This window comes from Bolinopsis microptera, chromosome 6 (genome assembly GCF_026151205.1).
Source record: "Bolinopsis microptera isolate Bmic1 chromosome 6, MBARI_Bmic_1.0, whole genome shotgun sequence".
Lineage (NCBI taxonomy): Eukaryota > Metazoa > Ctenophora > Tentaculata > Lobata > Bolinopsidae > Bolinopsis > Bolinopsis microptera.
In genome coordinates, this window is record NC_087077.1 from 3355431 (window position 1) to 3378619 (window position 23189).

The 23189-nt window shown below is 39.5% G+C and overlaps 1 protein-coding gene across 1 annotated transcript in view; it reads left to right on the forward strand.

The window, feature by feature from the left end:
* Positions 1–23189, forward strand: part of LOC134817052 (TATA-binding protein-associated factor 172-like) — a 63806-nt gene that overhangs the window by 12740 nt on the left and 27877 nt on the right. The window contains exons 22-23 of the mRNA XM_063826135.1: positions 14258–14415; positions 14543–14608. Of these exons, the coding sequence (XP_063682205.1) occupies positions 14258–14415; positions 14543–14608 (224 nt within the window). The remainder of the gene's footprint in view (positions 1–14257; positions 14416–14542; positions 14609–23189) is intronic.

Sequence of the window (23189 nt, forward strand, 5' to 3'; positions counted from 1 at the left end):
TCACGAATGTAGTAAATCGCCTTGTAAATTAAAATGTTATCTTGATTGTAAGATAGCGGAACAAATTTGTCTAAACTCTACTAAGATTAGTGTGAAAAGGAAAATTATCTCTCGAGTTATCGGCACCAAAGTAAAAACGCGATGGCTATAAACTAAATGTACATTTAAATAAGGATCTTGTTAAAATATCCATACTTCCCATTTACTTATTTGGATTTATTTTGCTGATTTATTTTGCTGTCCCCACCTTAGCAAGGTGGGGTGACCTTGCTCGTCATGATATTATGCCATAAGTGGTAGCCAGGATGAAGTAATCACAATTGGTTGTCTCTAGTCTTGTTATGTGAGATCGGTGCTGGGATTTGTGAAACTATCATGTGTGTGTGCTCGAGCATGTCTAGAGATCTGATGCCGGGTATAAAGGCTACATACCGCGCCGGGTCCTTGGCATAGGATCACAGGGTTCAATGGCAGAGAGATCAGAAATTTCTAAACTTTTAGGATTATCGTTTAAATTTCCTGACATGTAGCAACCAGCGCTTGTCAGAAAAAGTTTGGGTCTCCTGTTTGCTGGAAAAACAAGTGAGATTGAATAACAGTCTAATGTTGGGAATGTTATACAATTGTGAAGTGTCTAGTGTTTAATTGTACAACAATTAAAACAACTAGTTTGCAAACGAATGTTCGGGAACATTGATCAATTAAAGAATACGTAAATTATTATACGTGTTAAGAGGTTAATTATAAAACATCGTATAATTTAGAAGCGTTATTTCGCCGGTCATGCCGGCAATCACATGATAAAGAATTCAGCATTAGGCATCATCGGGCAAGGTTCATCTCTAGCCCTGATTAAATGTTTAAAAAAGATCGAACCTTCGCATCTTATCTGTGCTATAAACACTACGTCATGACGTCATATAATAATAATCATGACGTATTACACACAAGCGTCCCATCATACAACCTGGCGACCGAATATCTGCAGAAACAATATGTTGAACACTGTAAGCAAAACAAACTAACCGAGGCACCAGAACTGCAACAAAAGAAAGCACACACAGTGTAATTATAATGATCGCAACTAATGTGTTCCTATAAACGCATTCTCTCTCTTTGACTGTATTCAGTAACAAGTATGATAATCTAAGGACTTCACATGCATTTGCGTGTTATCACAACCACGTGATAATATTAATCCTGGCTACGTGTCAGCATCGATTTTAAAGCTAGGTTTGGAGCGGGTGGAGCGTCTTTTTTTTAAACTTTAACGGACAGGAACATCACAACAATCATCAAATGGATGACATTAAAATGAACAGGATTAGAAAGTGATCTCATTCAACAAGCAATGCCGAGACACATTGCTTAATCTTGAATATACAGGGGGGGGGGGGGGGGGGGGGGGGGGGGAGGGTGCACAGATAATATTCCGGATTAAATGACCTATTGCAATATGTAACAACGGAGTCTCTAACATGTCTCTAACATGTTCATTCAATGTTGATTCGGTGTGGCCCAAATCAACATTGGTGACAGAATCCTCGAGCAAGTAGGTACAGTATGCCATCTGCAAAGCAGCAACTCTCAAATATAAAACACGGCGGTGGTATAAGAGCCAACGTATGAGTACTGACTTTTGTCTCCCCCCCCCCCCCCCTGTATATTTAACTTCCTACTGAAACTAAACCTCATGACACCAGTGTAGCTATTACTATGTACTATGAGTATTGCTGAAAGCACAGTGTAAGGCCTACACGGACCGCCTCTAACTAGCCAATCCCTGTTTACATGCCGTGTAGCAGGGGACTAGAAAGAGCTAAACTAGTAAGCGGGGCATAGCCAATACACTATACTTGGTAATGCGCTTACAGGAGCACATAGCATGGGCAACAACAACTAAACAACCGAACACTGAAACTAAACCTCATGACACCAGTGTAGCTATTACTATGTACTATGAGTATTGCTGAAAGCACAGTGTAAGGCCTACACGGACCGCCTCTAACTAGCCAATCCCTGTTTACATGCCGTGTAGCAGGGGACTAGAAAGAGCTAAACTAGTAAGCGGGGCATAGCCAATACACTATACTTGGTAATGCGCTTACAGGAGCACATAGCATGGGCAACAACAACTAAACAACCGAACAACAACAAGGTGTTTCAGCGTAAAGCTCACACTAGGTACGGCGTACGCGACGGGAAAGGTGTAGTCAGTAGTGGGTCGCCAAGGCCAAGGAGAGGTGTAGTGGGGGGGGGGGTGCCGGGGGATGTGTAGTGGGTGGAGAGGTGTAGTGGGGGGGGGGGATGCCGAACGAACACCGCCTCGGCGAGACTAGTTCGGTAGAAGGCAGAAGGCAGAAGGCCATAATCAACTTCCTAAAACTGGTCGTTCCGGAGATATAAAGGAAGCACAAGGAAATCGAATTAGTATAATTCCGGTCTCCAGATAAGGCCTCCACCCTTATCTGATGTTTCGAATAAGTATAAGGCCTTTTTCCAGATGTTAACATGAACCGGATGAGATTGATAGAGTTAATTGGCTTTGTCGTTCACTGATCATATTATAAATTCAACGGTTATGAATCATCATAAACGGCAGAGGCAACATATAGGTGCGGTAATATTTTGCAAATAGTGTGATTCTGCACTTGCCTGCAATTGTTTATGTGCGCCACATTTGCAGCGTGGTATATATAACGTTACATTACACGATTGTCGAGTTTAACAAAACAACTGACTCACAAGGTCTTCGGGGTCGTTCACATATTACGTAATCAGCTGAGGGGGGGGGGTTCAAAATGATTACGCTAGTGTAATTTTGACACAATAGCTATGTGTATTGTGTAAAACTGATTACGGAGCTGAGGGGGGGGGGGGGGGGGGTAAAAATGTTCCAAAAAATGATTACGTTATGATATGTGAACGACCCGTTACACCTATAGTTTCATTCACGTTCAATTGTCAGGAAACTTTAATTGAATTCATAGTTCTAGATTTACCCTCATTACATAGAAAGATAGAACTGCTTACTCGATTTTCACTCAATTTCTAGAGTAGATTTTTTACTCGTGCCCAAGTGAAGATCGGTTTTTCTGAATTTTTTCCAAAGATAAGCATTTTGGGTTTTCATGACCTTCATAGTACCAATATAAACATGTGCATTGCGGTCATTTTAAACTCAGGTTTGAGTCTCTAAGACCTTCAGAAGCTGAGATAAATATTTCCCATATACACACCCCATATGAAATATGGGCGTGGCTCCACAGGGTTGGGTCTAGCGACACAACCCTCGGTGATTTGACCTATTTAACCCGATTCAGTGGCAAAAAACTCTATGCAGCGAAGTGCACACTCAACCCCTCCCTGCTACTGAAGTACATAGAATTTAGCATAGTATAATATTTTAACTTTTCAACATTCCAATACGTAATACGTATATACATTGTGTGTAAATACCTGCTAACTATAATGTTGTCTAACTATAACTATGTATTTAAACTATAGATGTGGATACTGGTGGGGAGGTGAAACACATTTGTTTACTTTAATAGTAAGCACATGTTCAGCGGGTTGAGGAGGTGAAACACATTTGTTTACATTTTTAGGGTAAGCACATGTTCAGCGGGTTGAAGAGATGATACACATTTTGTATTATAGAAGGCTTGTAACACTTGTAACGCTTTCTTGTTACCCCCCTTTGAAGGCCCCGGATTATTTTCTGAACGAAAGCTCAAAAATAACCGAGAAATCGACTATTCTTATTAACTCATTTTGATGACTGTTTCTGACCAAAAATTGCACGAAAAATCGATTTAGCTAGGTTTCAGAACCTATAAACACTTCCTTATCCCTTCCTTAAAATTGATGTTTTATAGTTGATACGAGCAACAAGCAACATATGTTTTGATCCTTCGGTTCTACTCATGACCTAGGCAGTTAAGCTGAACCCGACAGATCGAGGCAATCCTCACCTTAACTGATCAAACTGGTACTAACACAATTTTCAGATATAAATGTTCTTTGCGATACGTTTATTGCAGCTTTGCAACTTGAGGGAAGACCAGAGTACGAAAACACACAGCAGGTAAGCAACTCACTTTTGGTGACTGTTCCTCACGAACATTCTGATCCTGCAACAATTTAGTATACGGTAGCTTAGAAGTGAAACCCACTTATTGTAGTACCAACTATGGTCATACGAGACTAAGGAATAATATACATAAATAAGTTACATAATAAATTACCATATATAACAAACATATGAACAGGGAGATCGTCTCCTTAACAAATCGAACAGGTACTATCACAATTTCCAGAGCAGGTACTATCACAATTTCCAGAGCGTAATTTTCACAATTTCCAGAGCATAACAAAGTCAAAAGAAACACAACGAAAGTAGGTTACCAACACCACAATATAACAATTATACTAACAACTGAATTAAATTTATTCTGACGACGGGCAGCCCTGATGTGCTCCGTCATCCTCAACGAGCGACCACTTGTAATATAGGTGTTCTGTCATGTGACACCGATCCGTCCAATCACAAACAGGACGAGTCAGCAGATCGATATCGTGTGTTTACTTTCCTTATCTTTATTTGACCCTCTGTTCACATTGTTATCTCTACCACATCTCGGCTCGGCAAGGTCCACGTGCAATATCTGCACCGCGGTAATCACGCCATGATTACGTCATGAACTTGAAATGGTGTGATTGTTGTACTTATATAACCGTGCCCATTGCCCACGTACAATACAAACTGTTGGGGGGGGGGGGGGGGGGGGATTGTAGGAACTTATCGTCCAGTCATGAACAGAATATTAACCTAATTTTTTAGTTATTTAAGCAGACCTGGTCATTTAAAAAAAAATCACTGTCCACTTCCCTCAAAAAAACAGGGTTCAAATTAACAAGTTGGGCACACACGAATGCGATGTCGCTCAGATAAGGCAACATCTTCGCCACAACTTTGTTTCCCATAATCTTGTACCGCTTCAGATAGCCAATTGAGCGTTCCACGTGGATGCGGGCGATGCTGACTTTGCTGCTGGCTGCTACTTCTTCCGGCGTGAACTGAGTCTTGCCCCACATCCCCGCTGGGATGTTTAGGGTAACTCCTGAAATTTAATTCGCTTTTTAATGCCGCTTATTCTTAACTAACCGGACGTTGATTCATCACTCTACACTCAACTGTTACGTGACGTTTCAACACGTAATATGCTGAAACCTTAACGAGAAATTAGAAACCATAGGTCATAGCACGTTATCTCGCCAGAGGAGCATCATTTGGGTGATTCGCAATCAGCATACAAAAATATAAATACTACGATTTAAGTTGGTTTCAACTGTTAGTGTTATATGGGCCCGTTCAGAAAAATCTCATATTTCGAGTGTAGCACGGTTGGAACTTACCTTCGGACAAAATGTCGTGAATGAGGAACCCCTTGTCAGCCATCACGTTGTCACCAACAGTCACCTTCTGCAGTATGGCACTATCCACTACAATTTCCTTATCGGTTGTGCCACCAGGGTAGCAGCGGCTGACATACGTGATTACCCCACTGGGCGCAATTCCGATCAGTAACTTGGCTGTGTGCGTAGCTGGAGATGGAACAGAACGATTATGCAGGGGAAATTGTATGAGGTACGAAAGCAGAAGATCTGTAATTTACGTTGCAGGTTCAGCATTATTGAAAGGTATGATCGACTGAACTTACACTTATAATGGCTGTAACATCTGGCGCCCGACTCAATGTTGGACGGAGCTTCAATTGGGACCTGTGGATTGTAGGAATTTTCAATTGCTACAGCTGCAATAACAAAATGAAATTTTGAACATCACAATTCGCACCCCGCCGTAATTGTACTGATGTAGAGAACACCAATTCACTGGTCACGTTCAAAGCGAAATATTGCGTCAACTTATCTGATGTGACTTTCATAATTTTGTCTGAGCTCTAAAGTTGTAGCTGCTCATTCGGTTCTGGTAATGGACTCAAATCATACCTCGGTACAGTCAATCACAATCCTAGTGTTGGGGTGTCCTAGATTCTGTTTTTAAACACTTACTGTCAAAGTTAAGCAAAGCAGCACTCATGGATATATGCATTATTCCTTTGCTTCCAGTTGGTGTAAACTTAAAGCACAGTTCATCATTTGGATCTCACTCAGTTCACAATCGCGACCTCATATTAGAGTAAATGTTTTTAATAATAGTCAGGGACGAAACGGAATCTCGTTAGCTTTTCGTGTTAAAAGCGATTTCTCAACGGTTATCACCTCTCTAGATGATTCTTAAAACATTTGGACTTCATTGCATTTTTGAAATAAATGCAATGAGGGCGTTTTCGGCCACACCCTTTTTCAGGGTTTCGCGGTCACTCGAATTTTTGTATATCAGCTCAGGAAGGTCTAAAAGACTATTCCGATACACCAAAATGTGCCTAATAGCCACATTTATATACAACTTCTGGAGCAACATATACCTTAAAATGCTTCGTTTCGGAATTATGGCCGAAAAACGGTTTTTGGCTTGACGCAGTTCATAATTTCCGTGATTTTTGGTATTTCCGCCTAGGAAGGTCGTAGAGACTATTCTGATATACTAAAATGTACATAATGGCCACATTTATTTACAACTTATGAAGCAACATATACCCTAAAAGGCTTACTTTCGGAAATGTGGCTGAAAAACGAAATTTTGCCGAGCGAACAAGACAGTATTCACAAATGGGCTATTGGACTGTTAACTAAAAAGGTCTTAAAGAAGACTCATGAGGAACATAGCATTTGTCACAAGATGTAAGATGACTCACTTTGTGTCCAGAAACACTCACAAAAATTGTAGAATAATCTACTTTATTGGGCATCTCTCTTAATGGGCCAGGACAGCAGCATATTTGTGTCTTACGAAAGGGCAATTTTTCAAAATTACGGTTTCTTTAGTAAAGGTCAAAGTAAAGGTCAAAGGGTCAGTTGCTAACAGCAAATTGTTTGCAATTGCCGACTCATGCACATCATATACTCAAAAACGTTCACTTTAGGAGTGATAAGTAAATAAGTTTAACTATACTGCATGATTTGTGAAAACTCCAACAATTTTTCATTGGCACCAATTTAGCCAAAATGTAATGACCAAAATTCAACTTTTAATTTATTCATTCCATAAAACCATATTGTTGCTTGACCGCTGACCAGTACCCCACTTTATAATTATAATTGACTTCACTGCCTCGACCAATATTGGTCTGTAATCCCTGGATTGAGATCTGTTGGCTGCAGTTTAATTTAGCTCATTTACCATTTAAATAGTAATACCGCAGTGGTTTGGTTCGCATAGATTTTCCCATCATATGATAATGTGTGTCATTCCCTCGTTTTTTAATCAAGTGGTTTCTAGCTAGCTCTTTTGTTATTACAGCTGCCTCGAGATCTTATCTAGGGCACTAATGCATTAGTACTAGAACACTAGAACTGTAATTCTAGAACTTCAGATTAATATTACTTGACTGAATGGCAGGGTTCGAGATTCGACTCTAAAACTCTCAGTTTAGGAGTGATTAGTAGATGCATGATGTGCGAAAACTCCAACTAGACAAGGATCATGCTTAAGCAAAGTGTTCCTCGACTTGAACTTAAGTCTCGTAAGCCCAAACTGGAGTTTGGGCCACTGAATCGAATACAACCTGATATTAATTTTAGGATTTCGGGAAATTCATTCAGATTTTTATTCTTTGGTTTTTCAATTGTGCTACGAATCCGAGTTTGAGTTGATAACACCGAATTTCCTGTTTGACTCTCAAAGAGAGGAACCAAGGCGTAGGTTCCTCTTTTTGGCTCTAAGATCCAACTTTAAGATCGGACTTCGGAGATCATTGCGTCGGAGATCATGTAAGTGTAACATCAGTACCGGAGATCAGACTTTTTTGCTTGATATTGGACCTATAAATCTAATGATATATTCGAAACAGCACGGGATTTAACCAAGGTTAATTTAGATAAGATATACCAGCTTTCGGGGTTACAAGACCCCACGAAAGGCAGGCAGAGCATCCTAAATCCTCATGCTATCCTCACGTTGACCATCTAGGTCCATACCCCAGCCTCTCATTAGAAAACAGCTACTAGGCCCGATATCCGTCCCTTGTCCCGTAGTACTAGTGCCCCGTAAGTAAGAGATCGTTCAGATTTTGGTCATTTAGACCCCCTCCCCGCTCTAAAATCCACTTTAGCACTTTACCCAAAGCTGGAAAAATTTCACATGTGAAACCTAAATAGCTAAATCAGCATCTCGAGACCTTCTATTATATAAACCCCGTGATCCTACTATAAGCTTATAACTTATAAGGCATTGCATGCCGAAATTAAGATCCACCTCAACTGGTGATATGAACCTGGTATGTTACCTGAATGCCCTCAGTCAAATTTCGAACCCTGCTAATGCTATTCTGCCAAGTAACCTTAATCTAGGTAAACTATAGGTAAAAATATAATATTAATCATAAGCTAAAATGTACTAATCTTTGTATTCTAAATGGGGAAAAAGAAGAAACATTGTCAGTCAGTCGAGAAAATTGTCAGTCAGGCTATATGGCAGCTTTGTAGATGTTGTGACTATTCTAGTAGTGGTCCCAGGCTTGCGACTGGAATTGCGGTGTTAAATCGATTTAATGGTATACCAACGATCCACCTCCCACTTGTTGTTTGGTACTTAGCATTAATAGTGTTAGCTGTAGCCATTTATAGCAAGAATCTTAAAACTAAAGGGGATGACAAGGAAAAGAGGAAGGAAAAAGAAAAACGGGACATACAATTAATTAAAGTATTTATAGGAGCATTAGATATTGTAATTACAAGCTTCAATAATAAATCACTGACTAAAACTTCTAATTAAAATGACATAATATGAGGTTCTAGAATTACAGTTCTAATGTTCTTAGTTAGTGCCCATGCCCCAGATAAGATCTCGAGGCAGCTGTAATAACAGAAGAACTAGCCAGTCACCACTTGATTAAAAAACGAGGGAATGACACGCATTATCATACAATGGGAAAATCTATGCGACAAAAAAAAGAATATGGGGTCATTCTGAAGTGAGAACCAAACCACTGCGGTATTATAGGAAATTAACTAAATTAAACTGCGGCCAACAGATCTCAATCCAGGGATTACAGATCAATATTGGTCGAGGCACTTAAAGTAGGGTCTGGTCAGCTGTCAAGCAACTATCTGGCCCGGATCCAGTGCCGATTTATTTTAGGTGCGGTATTCTTGGTACATATATCATGGTTTCATGGCATGAATATAAATAAAAAGGTTGAAATTGAATTTTGGTCAACAACGTTAATGTGGCTCTAGCTATGTGTTGGTTCAGCCGAATTAATTATTATGTTTAATCAAGTTTATTTTTCTCGTTAGTTGTCATCCGGCCAAACATTAAGCAACTTATATTGCAGTACCATTCATCAATTTGTATATCAAAATATGTCATTGTAATTTTGCATGGCTTAAATGTAACGCTTGATTTATATATATAATGATTAATTGAATTTTCAAATAAAAAAAAAACACGTTTTATTTAAATTGGTGCCAAGGAAAAATTGTTGGGGTCGGGTTGTCACAAATCATGTAGTAGTTATTTACTAATGACTCCTTAAGTGAGCGTTTTTGAGTATATGATGTACATGAGTCGGCAATTGCGAACAATTTGCTGTTAGCAGCCGATCCTTTGACCTTAAGAAACCGTAATTTTGAAAAATTGCTCTTTCGTAAGACACAAATATGCTGCTGTCCTGGCCCATTAAAGCATTAAGAGAGATGCCCAATAAAGTAGATCATTCTCCAATTTTTGTAGGTGTTTCTGGACACAAAGTGAGTCATCTTACATCTTGTGACAAATGCTATGTTCCTCATGAATCTTCTTTAAGACCTTTTTAGTTAACAGTCCAATAGCCCATTTGTGAATACTGTCTTGTTCGCTCGGCAAAAATTCGTTTTTCAGCCACATTTCCGAAAGTAAGCCTTTTAGGGTATATGTTGCTTCATAAGTTGTATATAAATGTGGCCATTATGTACATTTTAGTGTATCAGAATAGTCTCTGCGACCTTCCTAGGCGAAAATGCCAAAAATCACGGAAAATATGAACTGCTTCAAGCCAAAAACCGTTTTTCGGCCATATTTCCGAAAAGAAGCATTTTAAGGTATATGTTGCTTCATAAGTTGTATATAAATGTGGCTATTAGGCACATTTTGGTGTATCGGAATAGTCTTTTAGACCTTCCTGAGCTGATATACAAAAATTCGAGTGACCGCGAAACCCTGAAAAAGGGTGTGGCCGAAAACGCCCTCATCGCATTTATTTCAAAAATGCAATGAAGTCCAAATGTTTTAAGAATCATCTAGAGAGGTGATAACCGTTGAGAAATCGCTTTTAACACGAAAAGCTAACGAGATAGCCTTTTAGAACGGTTGGGATCCGACTATAATACGCAATTGGACAACTAAACCGAAACATGCTATAACTAAACAATGTTATTGTTCCGTTCCTGATTGAACAGTTAGCATCACAGTCAGTTGGAGGAGCGACCAACACACTATCAAGATCGGTTGTTTATCTTAGTCTACCCCCCCCCCCCCCCCTAACAGTTTGTATTGTACGTGGGCAATGGGCACGGTTATATAAGTACAACAATCACACCGTTTCAAGTTCATGACGTAATCATGGCGTGATTACCGCGGTGCAGATATTGCACGTGGACCTTGCCGAGCCGAGATGTGGTAGAGATAACAATGTGAACAGAGGGTCAAATAAAGATAAGGAAAGTAAACACACGATATCGATCTGCTGACTCGTCCTGTTTGTGATTGGACGGATCGGTGTCACATGACAGAACACCTCTATTACAAGTGGTCGCTCGTTGAGGATGACGGAGCACATCAGGGCTGCCCGTCGTCAGAATAAATTTAATTCAGTTGTTAGTATAATTGTTATATTGTGGTGTTGGTAACCTACCTTCGTTGTGTTTCTTTTGACTTTGTTATGCTCTGGAAATTGTGAAAATTACGCTCTGGAAATTGTGATAGTACCTGCTCTGGAAGTTGTGATAGTACCTGTTCGATTTGTTAAGGAGACGATCTCCCTGTTCATATGTTTGTTATATATGGTAATTTATTATGTAACTTATTTATGTATATTATTCCTTAGTCTCGTATGACCATAGTTGGTACTACAATAAGTGGGTTTCACTTCTAAGCTACCGTATACTAAATTGTTGCAGGATCAGAATGTTCGTGAGGAACAGTCACCAAAAGTGAGTTGCTTACCTGCTGTGTGTTTTCGTACTCTGGTCTTCCCTCAAGTTGCAAAGCTGCAATAAACGTATCGCAAAGAACATTTATATCTGAAAATTGTGTTAGTACCAGTTTGATCAGTTAAGGTGAGGATTGCCTCGATCTGTCGGGTTCAGCTTAACTGCCTAGGGCATGAGTAGAACCGAAGGATCAAAACATATGTTGCTTGTTGCTCGTATCAACTTTAAAACATCAATTTTGAGGGATAAGGAAGTGTTTATAGGTTCTGAAACCTAGCTAAATCGATTTTTCGTGCAATTTTAGGTCAGAAACAGTCATCAAAATGAGTTAATAAGAAGGTCGATTTCTCGGTTATTTTTGAGCTTTCGTTCAGAAAATAATCCGGGGCCTTCAAAGGGGGGTAACAAGAAAGCGTTACAAGTGTTACAAGCCTTCTATAATACAAAATGTGTATCATCTCTTCAACCCGCTGAACATGTGCTTACCCTAAAAATGTAAACAAATGTGTTTCACCTCCTCAACCCGCTGAACATGTGCTTACTATTAAAGTAAACAAATGTGTTTCACCTCCCCACCAGTATCCACATCTATAATACATCTAATCGTGAATAAAGTGACTCCATTTCAATCTGTTGAGGGATTACGATCAAAGACCTTCTTTTGTTCTTTATCAATTATCGATAGTATTAAAAGTCGCTGCATCATGAACTTGCCATCTGATTATTAATAATGAACTATCTGCGAATATTTTTTGGAGGAAAAATTATTCTATATCATTAATTAATCGCATTATACGGCATATGCAGTTAGATAATTAGCGTATATAATGTGCTTCCTGATTTTTTAAAGTAAGAATTTCTTTCCAATGTTTTTGATGTTAAGTCATGACCCTAACCATAGTTATTATATGGCCATGTCGAATGTCGATCTTATCTCATCGTACATAGCAGTACCATGTACTCAAGTATGTTAGAACGAATAACGGCCGATGGTGCGATAAAGTGCGGTATTCGGTCAAAAGTGCGGTTCCGCACCCACCGCACGAATATGTTGCCTCTGCAGTAAACGGTCGTCATTAGTTGTGAGTTAGCCTTGTTGCGATGCAAATGGCGACTTTGGTTGTAAGTTGTTAAGAGACAACGGTTATGATAGTTACTTTTAAACCAACCTGATGAGATAACCATACACCACCGAACCTTTTACAATTAAGAGTTATATTATCGGATTTAATTGATATACCGATTGTATTCCATTTGTATCATTTCTATTCGACGGAGAACAAAGTCGCCATTACATAGCTTAGGTTGATGAAATAGTTATTAATAGATTAGTGGTTGTGTCTAATCCATTTGACTTTGTGATTTCCTGATTTTTTCTTTTTTGGAGTTATAAATTACGACTCACAATATACAGGGTAAAAACCAAGAAATAAAATTACTTTTGTTAAGGCTATAGTTGAAAATAATTACTTGGAAATAATAAATAAGTAATACACATGAACATTTTGTAGGATATATTTTTTTTCTAAAATAAAAATTGTCAAATTTATTTTTCTCGATAAATTGGAACTTAAAGGTTGAATGAGTTTTTAAATTTTTGAATAAAAGTTGAAAGAAACGTAATTGTATTATTTTGTAGTTTAGCTATGTCTAAGACTGTTCCTAACTAAATTTCAAGCAATTATTTGAAAACTGTTAAATTGTTCCACAGTAGTTTCTTTGTACCCAGCATGGCGGGAACATGGCGGGAACATGGCGGGAACATGGCGGGAACACATTGCAAACCTCCGCTTTTATCTACAAGTATTTATAAGAACCTTGGATCACATCCTGATAACTTGGTGGCTGAGTAGCTAGCAGTGAGCTGTGTGGGATGCACGTGTAGGGGGGTGGAGGCAGGGTACTGGTTACAGGATATTGTAGTGTAGTTTGAGAGGAAGGAATGTATCCAACTGAGGGTCCTCCAGGAGCGGGACGGGCGATGACGGTAACAGTTATTTGCTGAGGTACTGGGATTTGGGCAGGCGCTCTGGCATTTCGTCGACATATCGACTTTTTGATGATCACGATTGCAATGGTCACAATTGTAATGATCAGTAGAAAAATAAACACAACTCCTGCAAGACCCGTGTAGTTAATACTTGTTTTAACATAAATATCATGATAATATGATATCGGCGAAGTAGTTATCGGAGAAGTAGTTGACAGATATGTACTATTATTCATCTTCAAGCCTCAAACTACAACAGAAAATGGAGAAGTTTCCAAAGATAATTTGGAACCATAACAAAGTAATAAGAACGGTGATAATTTCTAGCTCCAAGTGGCAATATGGGCATACTGAACCAGGTGTTATGTAATGAAATATGATCATACTGTTAGTGTGCCACCTCACCCTTATCTAAATGGTACCTCTTATGTAATGGTGAAATCTTTCGGTTTTGGCTTTACCCAGGTGGACTGAAAGTTCTGGATCAAATTGTTGGGTCGCGTTGATTCAATTTGGAGATTTTTAATGCAATCCTTTACTTCAGGAAAGCTTCATTATAGTAAGCATCGGAGTTTTATTATTCTGGCTATCTTCAATGTGAAAAAAGCTGAAGCCAAATAATTGAAACTAGGTTAATAGTAATGGGATACACTGAAATCTGTAACCGTCCGCCAATGTCCATGCTCTGTACAACAGATCTGACGAGGTTCGGTTAAAACATTATTTAACCTACAGCCTAGCGAGGCAGAGGGATTTACCGTAAAACCCCGATTTACCGCGGCCATTTCCTTCCCCCAAATAGGGCTGAACATACATAATGTAAACAATTGAAACCCCGATTTATCTTTTACTGCAAACCCTGATATTCCGAAGCTTTTTCCTTTTTCGTAAACTCCGCGGCAAATCAAGGAATTTATTACAATTTGTTCCAATAAACTTTGGGCACTTCAGGTAAAGGAAGGGGATCCAAGAAAGATCCTGTACCGGAACAAGATCAGACGACCAACATACAAGAGACTACGAGGAGGGGATGTGGTATTGCACTGTCTCACCTAGCTAGAGAACTGGGGGAAAGGTTGCTGGATCTGTTAGACGTTCTCGGGAAGGAGGTCTGGAGATTTAATTTTAATTTTGGTATTTTAACGCTGATTTTGAGTTGATACACCTTAACAAACCTGAAAAATTTATTTATACAGATGTTGTTGTTTAGGGAATGTCAACACGATTGTTTTGTAGGTGTTCAGTGTGTTAGAGGTGGAGCTGGAGGTAACGCAGGGGGAGGAGGTCCAGCTCAAAAACAAGGTTTGTTTAAAAACTATTTAGTCCGAGAACAGTTATGTGTTATTGTGTTATTGTGTTATTGTGTTATTGTGTTATTGTGTTATTGTGTTATTGTGTTATTGTGTTATTGTGTTTAGCGGATATTACAATTCCCGTCCCCACAAAATTCTGGCTTTTCTGAGAATTCGCTGATTCTTTAGTGTCCTCCTCCTGTCTCTGTATTAACAAATAATCCCATCTAAAAGTTTAACAAATTTGTTGTACCGGAACGGAATTCATAATGCAAAACAATCTCATTTGATGTGGATTGGAAATCAAAGATCTGTCTTTCTCGCAACGCAAACTATTTTTGAATTCTGAAAGTTATGGTCGGGTTCTGTTCAGTGTTTCTTGACATTGGAACAAAAAATTCGGCTACCGGACAACTGAACCCAATTTGGACTTTTTCTAGACAGGGTAGCTTGGGAAAATAATCTTAAACCCAATCAGTCTACCTAATTAACTTTGAAACGAAAACTGAACCCAATTGTCAGTTATAAATAACTAACAGATAAACAGCAAAGAAAGTATTGTGCACACTACCTTAACCGTCACTGGCCAACTAAATCCTTCGGCTTCCTGTAATTGGCTGGTTACACGTGTGTAACAATGTGGCTGTTGGAATACTCCGAAGTAAAATAAGTGTGTAGATTTAAAAAAAAAGATGACAAGGTCTCAGCTCAGGTGCCTTTCGATCGCGAGATCTGATCTAACAAGCTTACATGTTCACGGAGCGTGCCAAAAAGGATACGATCCACTGCTCCTCAAGCATCAAGATCCTACCGAAGACTGAACCATGGCAGGCCCTCCCAAAGCATTAGAATACACGAGATCTGAGCCAAGTAATCTGAGCAAAGTAACCTAGCCTTAACCACTTTATTGGCTAGTGCCCGAAGTGGTCTTACCAACGAGGAGGATACTTTGACTTCTTCCTTTACTGGGCAAGTAAGCAGTGAGCTACTAGTTCGCTAATGGTATTGGGACAGCTGCAATGACACAGTTTACTTGTCTTTTTGAGTAGTGAGCTACTAGTTCAGTAATGATATTTTGACAGTTTGGTAATATTGACCCCATGCAAAGACCTGCAACATCTTCGCCCCATTCACCCAGCCTCATAACATGGCCAAGTCAACTGGGGATCTTACCCTTTTTTAGTGAGTGGGCTTACCTCAACTAATGGTATTGTAGTAGCGAATATCTGTTGAAAAGTGATCTGTATGCAGGATTGGAGAAGCAATGGTCATAGTATGCCCTTGTGGTCTTGGTGGTTAAAAAAAAGATGACAAGGTATCAGGTGCCTTTCGATCTGATCTAACAAGCTTACATGTACACGAAGTGTGCCAAAAAGGATACGATCCACTGCTCCTCAAGCATCGAGATCCGACCCAAGACTCGAGATCTGAACCATGGCAGGCCCTCCCAAAGCATTAGAATACACGAGATCTGAGCCAAGTAATCTGAGCAAAGTAACATAGCCTGAACCACTTTATTGGCTAGTGCCCGAAGTGGTCTTACCAAATACCAACGAGGAGGATACTTTGACTTCTTCCTTTACTGGGCAAGTAAGCAGTGAGCTACTAGTTCGCTAATGGTATTGGGACAGCTGCAATGACACAGTTTACTTGTCTTTTTGAGTAGTGAGCTACTAGTTCACTAATGACATTTTGACAGTTTGGTAATATTGACCCCATGCAAAGACCTGCAACATCTTCGCCCCATTCACCCAGCCTCATAACATGGCCAAGTCAACTGGGAATCTTACCCTTTTTTAGTGAGTGGGCTTACCTCAACTAATGGTATTGTAGTACCGAATATCCTGTTGAAAAGTGATCTGTATGCAGGATTAGAGAAGCAATGGTCATAGTATGCCCTTGTGGTCTTGGTGGCTAAACAGTTTTTGTTAGTTTATAGCTTGCGGCTGGCGGCAGGAACCATTTTATTAAAAATTAAAAAACAAAATCCAACAAATATTCAGGCCAAACATCGAGATCTGAGCCAAGTAATCTGAGCAAAGTAACTTGAACTACTTTATTGGGTAGTGCCCGAAGTGGTCTTACCAACGAGGAGGATACTTCGACTTCTTCTACCTTAGGGGTCGTTCACATATTACGTAATCATTTTTTGGAACATTTTCACCTCCCCCTCCCTAATAAGTTTTACACATTGTGTCAAAATTACACTAGCGTAATCATTCGGAACCCCCCCCCCCCCCTCCAGCTGATTACGTAATATGTGAACGACCCCTTAGTGTGACAGACATAGTGGATAAGTTCTCACTACCAAGGATTATCGATTATCGCCTTCATACAAGCAACAAAACGATTCACCAAATGCGGAGAAAACGAAGTTTAACGTTTTTCTCCGCTTATTAATATTTTACCGGGGTAAGCACTAAGCACAGGGCTCCAATGCTCTAAATTACAGTGGTCATGACCTATCCTATAGTGATAATGACCACAGTCCCCTGCAAAGAAGGAGAACCTGAAAATCTGATCGTTGGGTTCAGTTGTCGTATTTCCGATTTCAGTGCAGTTGTGATATGACCTGGGTTCAGTTGTCGTTTTGGGATTTAAGCTAATTGGTCACCAAATTAAGCTGATTGGGTACCTGTTAACAGCGTGGGAACTAGGTTCAATTGGGTTCAGTTGTCGGTCACCCAAAAATTCAGTCCAACTTATAGTAAAAGAAACTCTCAAAAGCAAAAATTCACATCCATCTGCATCAGTCTACACCTGAATATTGCATCACATCATCACATCATGAATATACTGCATCACCTACAGCTGGAAATTTACATGCTATCATGTGGGCTGAGCTACATTATCTAGTACACAAATTATGGTAATACATTCCAGAGTGCAGACTGCAGTATTAGTGCCAGTATTACCGTAATACTGCAACCGCTTATATCACCTCTTAGTGTCTAAACTGTTGCTTTGAGAGATTGCAAATGTAAAAACAAAAGGTTTGCCTAGAAAGCTGTTTTGATCCATGGCACCACGCAACTCACTCATTTGGTGGTTAGCTCTCTCTTTCATGTCACAGAGTCAAACATGTACCTCTCAGTTCTCACTTCTCATCATGTTTATGTCAACCCTTTTATTCGATTCATAAGCTTATCCCATGTAGAGAGTATGCATACTAACAATAAGTAATAATTCCACGGATAAATTATATTATTTGATCCGTTTGTTTTTTCTTATTAATATTATGATAATTTTGTTCGTCACGTACCGTCATGTAGTTGTTGCTAGGATACAGTGCTTTATAATGTGGTATATTTGTGAAACGTTTGTAGAGATAGCTCTAGCTAATAGATGTTCAATTAAGACAACAAAATGATTGCAATCGTTCTACTTCTTGGGCAAATGAGGTTATTGAAATTCAAGATAAAGTCCTGTTAATCAAGTGTATGTATCAAGTTTATGTATCAAGTTTAATATAGGACTATTCGACACGTCATACTGAACACAAAGTAAAAACCACAAAACATAATATGTGCACGTGCGCGTAACGCACCATGCAACTTCCTATTTGTCGGTTATATAATTATTTATATTTATATATCAACAGCTGCTGGAACATTGGTATCCTAACAGTTTTAATATTTGAGTATGTTTATGAAACATAATTTCTATCTACTCACTCCTTCCCTAAATTTATAGTCAACGGATATAATATATCGAATATTATGTGGAAGAAGACATGAGATACGCTGTGATAGTCTGTTTAGTGATTACATTCCACCACTGTTTTTCTGAGGAATGTACGATCGTAGAAGTGGGAGATAAAAAGAAATACCTCAAAGAACAATGTGGAAGTCGCTTCAAATGTCCTGTGACTGATGAACTGTACTCTGTTGAACTCTACAGAGATAACCCAAAGTGGAACAAATGGTCCCCAAACTGTACTTTAAAGTACGACAAAGCTTGCAGCGATGACCCACAATTTTACCAAGTCTGCGGTCACATCAGCTCTGCTTGTCATACAAATTTTGGAGGTGATCACGGTAGAAACCTTTTCTGTCAGTCATACATCTGTGAACATAAAGATTACAACCACAGTTTCACGACCACTGGTCAGGGAACGATATCATTTGGAGGAAAGACCTTGTCAGGATTGGTAAACAATCGATATGCTGACGTAAATGGAGTGGAAACGTGTTCAAATACAAGGATTGACGAGGAGAACAGCCCGTCGGTGAATGATAGTTACATTTGCAAAGGAGAAACAGATTCCTTGATACGAAAGGACCAAACTTGTGACTTGAAATGTGATTGTTATCGCTGCAACGATGAAGCGTTTTGTAGCAATCAAACGTACGGGATTAAGTCCTGTAACTCATCAATTGGAGAACACGTCCATGCAATGTACATGTGTGATGGTATGTCACACTGCTACAATGGTGAGGATGAGCAGGAATGTGAGGAGGAGAAGATCATCAGATACTGCACCCCGGGAGATGTTCACGGACCAAAACACTACAACTTCTTCCCGAACAACATAAGACCGATATACTCTCACCAAATATGTGCAGTTCCAAGACTGGGACTCTTTGCTTACACGTGTAAAGATGGACTCGATCAAATCAACTGCACAGATTCTGGCAGGGTAGCTTTTACTTGTAAAATGAATGGTTTCCCGACAAACTTGTCGATCTTTACCCTTTGCATGGGCTTTGATTTGTGCGATGATGATTACCAAAACCAATGCGTAGAAGCAGAAAACGGCTGTGTTCTCCATAAAAGTTTACTGTGCAATAAATATTCCGACTGTCCTCAAGGGGGCGACGAAAGCGATCGTTTCTGCTCAGTAATGTCCAATAGAAGTTGCATAAGGACAATATCAAAAAACGCTCTACCGATTCAATTCCCCATGTCATGGGTTAAAGACGGGATGTTGATTGCAGAGATGGTATTGACGAGGAAGAAAGCCTTTGGCAGGTATGCGGTAATGGAGCGGTGACAAGGTACTCAGAAGTAGGGGAACAATGTCAGGATGTATTTCTGTGTGGTGGTGATAATGAGCTCGATATTGGTGGTTATATTGAGTTGCAGGATTTGTGTGATCAGGTTCACAGTTGTGGGTTGGAAGAAAAAACTTGTGCATCTGCCAGGAATATACCTGCAATCTATAATGAGGTATCGCAGCATCGTGAAGAGGGGGCCTTGAAAATAATGCACTGCCTTTATGGACTTGAAAGTGTGAGGTACCTAAAGGGTCAATGCAATGAGGAAATATTCCAAGGGCCCCATAGAGAAACCTTGGGAGTTCCAGCCGTTTCACTGGTGAAGCCTGTGCAATCAGTTAGCTGTGCCAACACATTTGGAGAGTTGTATGTCTATCTTAGCTGCTCTTCATCGTGTACAGACGCATCCTGCCCTTTAAAACCAGTGGGGTCCCAAGATTGTGTAAATATTGATAATCAGATCTTAAGTATCACACGTGACTACTGGCTCACGGTAGTGAAGAAACATAAAGGGTCGTACATCAACCCATATTTTCCTTGTGACAATCACAAATGCGTGACTTATGACAAAGTCTGTGATTTGATAAACGACTGTGGTGACAGCAGCGATGAAACAAATTGTAGCAACCATTTCTTCTGTGAGAATTTATCCCAACGACATCGGTCTGCGATACAAAATTCGACTGCAGAGACTTTTCTGACGAGTGTGGAGAAGCTTGTAATGTTATATCGAAGAGACTGATACCTGGATCTTTTCTAGCGACTTTCTCATGGACTTCAGGGATCTTGGCTTTCATGTTAAATGCATTTGTATTGATAACAACATTGCTGAGCGTTAAGAAGACGAAGTCTCTAAAGCAAAAGCAGGATAAGATTTTAATCTTGTTAGTATCGTTGGGGGATTTTACAACCGGCATTTATTTGATCAGTATCGCCGGGTTCGACCTATGGTATGGAAATAGTTTTTGTTTGGATAGATTTAACTGGTTAACTAGCTCATACTGTGATTCGCTTGGAGCCCTGAGTACATTTGGAAACCAGCTATCCCTACTTTCCATGACGGGTCTGAGCATTTCTAGAGTAATGAATTTCGACAATTTGACCAGAGGAGGCACTGCTTCAAGAAAATGTCGTACCATCTTTGTGTCCATGATTGTGTTTTTGATATCAGTTTCTCTGCTTGTGTCGGTAATTCCCCTTGTTCCAATTCTTGAGGACTACTTTGTTAACGGTTTGTTTTATGATGGAGTAAACCTTTTTTCAGCCACTGTTAACAAAAAAACTCACTATAAAATTTTCAAAAACTACTTTGGACGATACAGATATCGATCGATGAGCTGGTCAGAAATTCAGGCAGTTGTTAAAAAGATGTTCTCCAATGATTATGGCAATGTTGTTGGTGCCAAAGTTGGATTCTACTCGAATGATGCGGTTTGCAGCTTCAAATATCTGGTAACTATGTCAGATCCACAGTTCGGATATTCAGTTGGAATTATCTATCTGAATTTCACATGTTTTGTCATAATAACTGCATGTTACTGCTTCATCGAATATACGGTAAGAAAATGTTCAGAGAACGTTTCTGATGCTGGAAATGTTGTCCAGAGTAAGAATGGAATAAAACTGACGACGAAAGTGGCATTCATTATAGCAACAGATTTCCTCTGCTGGATTCCATTCATAGTGATCTGCACTCTCCACTATTTGCAGGTAATGGACGCCGCCCCCCTGTACTCTTTATTCTCAATAGTTGTACTACCCATCAACTCTGTGATCAATCCTATCCTCTACAGCGCGACTCTTTGGGCTAAACTGTGGTCGTTCTTTGAAGGAACAGGGCGTTTACTACAGGGAATTGTCATGAGAATCAGTGCCGGTATTGGGAATTGCAACAGAAGAGCGACTGAGGGCACAGGCAATGTGTAATTGTAAAGGGGAGTAAACAGTAAATTGACAAACATCGTAGAACTGTTTTCTAATTTGTGTTTGGAAACGCTTCCGAATCATTTTGATTTCTAGTTGTTTTATTTTTTCTATTTTAGCTTATTATCCTCATCATTTTAAACTACATAATACACCTAGTGATATTTTATATCACCCAGTTTAACTGTCGTTCAGTTCCACATCCCCGAATTTAAATATTATAGATATAAAAGTAAAGCACACCCACTGTCAACAGCTCTTCGAACTTCTCCTTGAGATTTTAGTTCAGTCCTTTGTCCTTGAGTTCTTCATTTACTTACAATTCCATCTTGCTACCAGGGTTTAAAATAAATAATTCCAAGACGGAGAATACTCCAGAATACTAAAAGAGTACTTTTCTTAAAGAGCTGTTTCTACCAGAACCTATCCCTTAATAGGTTCGGTAGAATATGCTCTATTTACAGGTAGAATATAAAGTTCAATTAAACTATTTAATTCAATACCTAACTTGGAGCAATCTGGAGATCCGTCTGGAAAGGTTATCTGCCCATTTTCACAGACTGCTGTGACTTCGCCACCTTTTTTGGCATGTTTCCGAGGACACCTATAAGCTACTTCCGCTCCATTTTCTGCCGGAAACTGCGAGTCTGCCACTTCAATGTTCAGCTCAGATTTGAAAGTCTTACAATTAGCTGAAATTTATTAGATAAGGTCTTAATTATAAATCAAGAGGCTTGCATTATATAATGAACATATTGACACGGGTGCAGAGTTGAGTCTGTACGGAACCTAGTAGTTTCAGATCCTTGTTTAACTTGCCGTACAGCAAGGTCATCCACTACTTTAGCCCGGCGAGGCACATAACTCCCTCCACAACTCCATGACAAATGTTTCATATATACTAGCCGAGTTCACAAGATATATCCTTGTGTTTGAGAAGAGCTCGTTAGAACTGCTTCCTTTCCCTTCAGTATCCCACAGTCTCTCGAGTTTCGTAACTGCCAGAGAACTCTCTTAAACAATTACTAGACTCGGTGAATAACACGTTTTAGATATTGTGATAAATTGACTTGAAATCATGGAAATGCTCGCCTGAGAAAAATTGGGACCAAATGATCGTATGATAGATTTCTTGAACACGGTCATCGCAATTTATGATGTATTCTGACGCATACAATGAAATTAATCACAAATTATTTTTACCATAGCAACTTGGAGGATCACCAGCATGTTGAAGATTCCCATCGTTACAAGTCGCTTTTTCATCTCCAATGTAAGTGTAGTCTTCAGGACAGCTGAGTGTAACCTCAATCTCGTGTTGAACTGGTAGCTCCGGTTCTGTCAGCACCTTCTTCCATGTTGGGTCCACTGTGTTGCATTGAGCTGGTTCAACTGAAATGAGCAGTGACACTCTACTTGGAATTCAATGTGTATTGTTCAAAACTCAAAAGTATTTTAACTTATTTCTCCCCTTTTTGAAGTACTACTTATCTCACGATCCTAACCTGATTTTTCGCATGTAGGGACCTCGCAGAATTCCCACCGTATGTCGGGTGAGGTTGTGTAACACCATGTTTCATTGTACCTCTCTCCTGGGTTTCTGCAGTAGTTGTGATCACCTATTCCTTTGTCACCATATTTGGCCACAGTGTATCCATGTGGTGTAGGTGA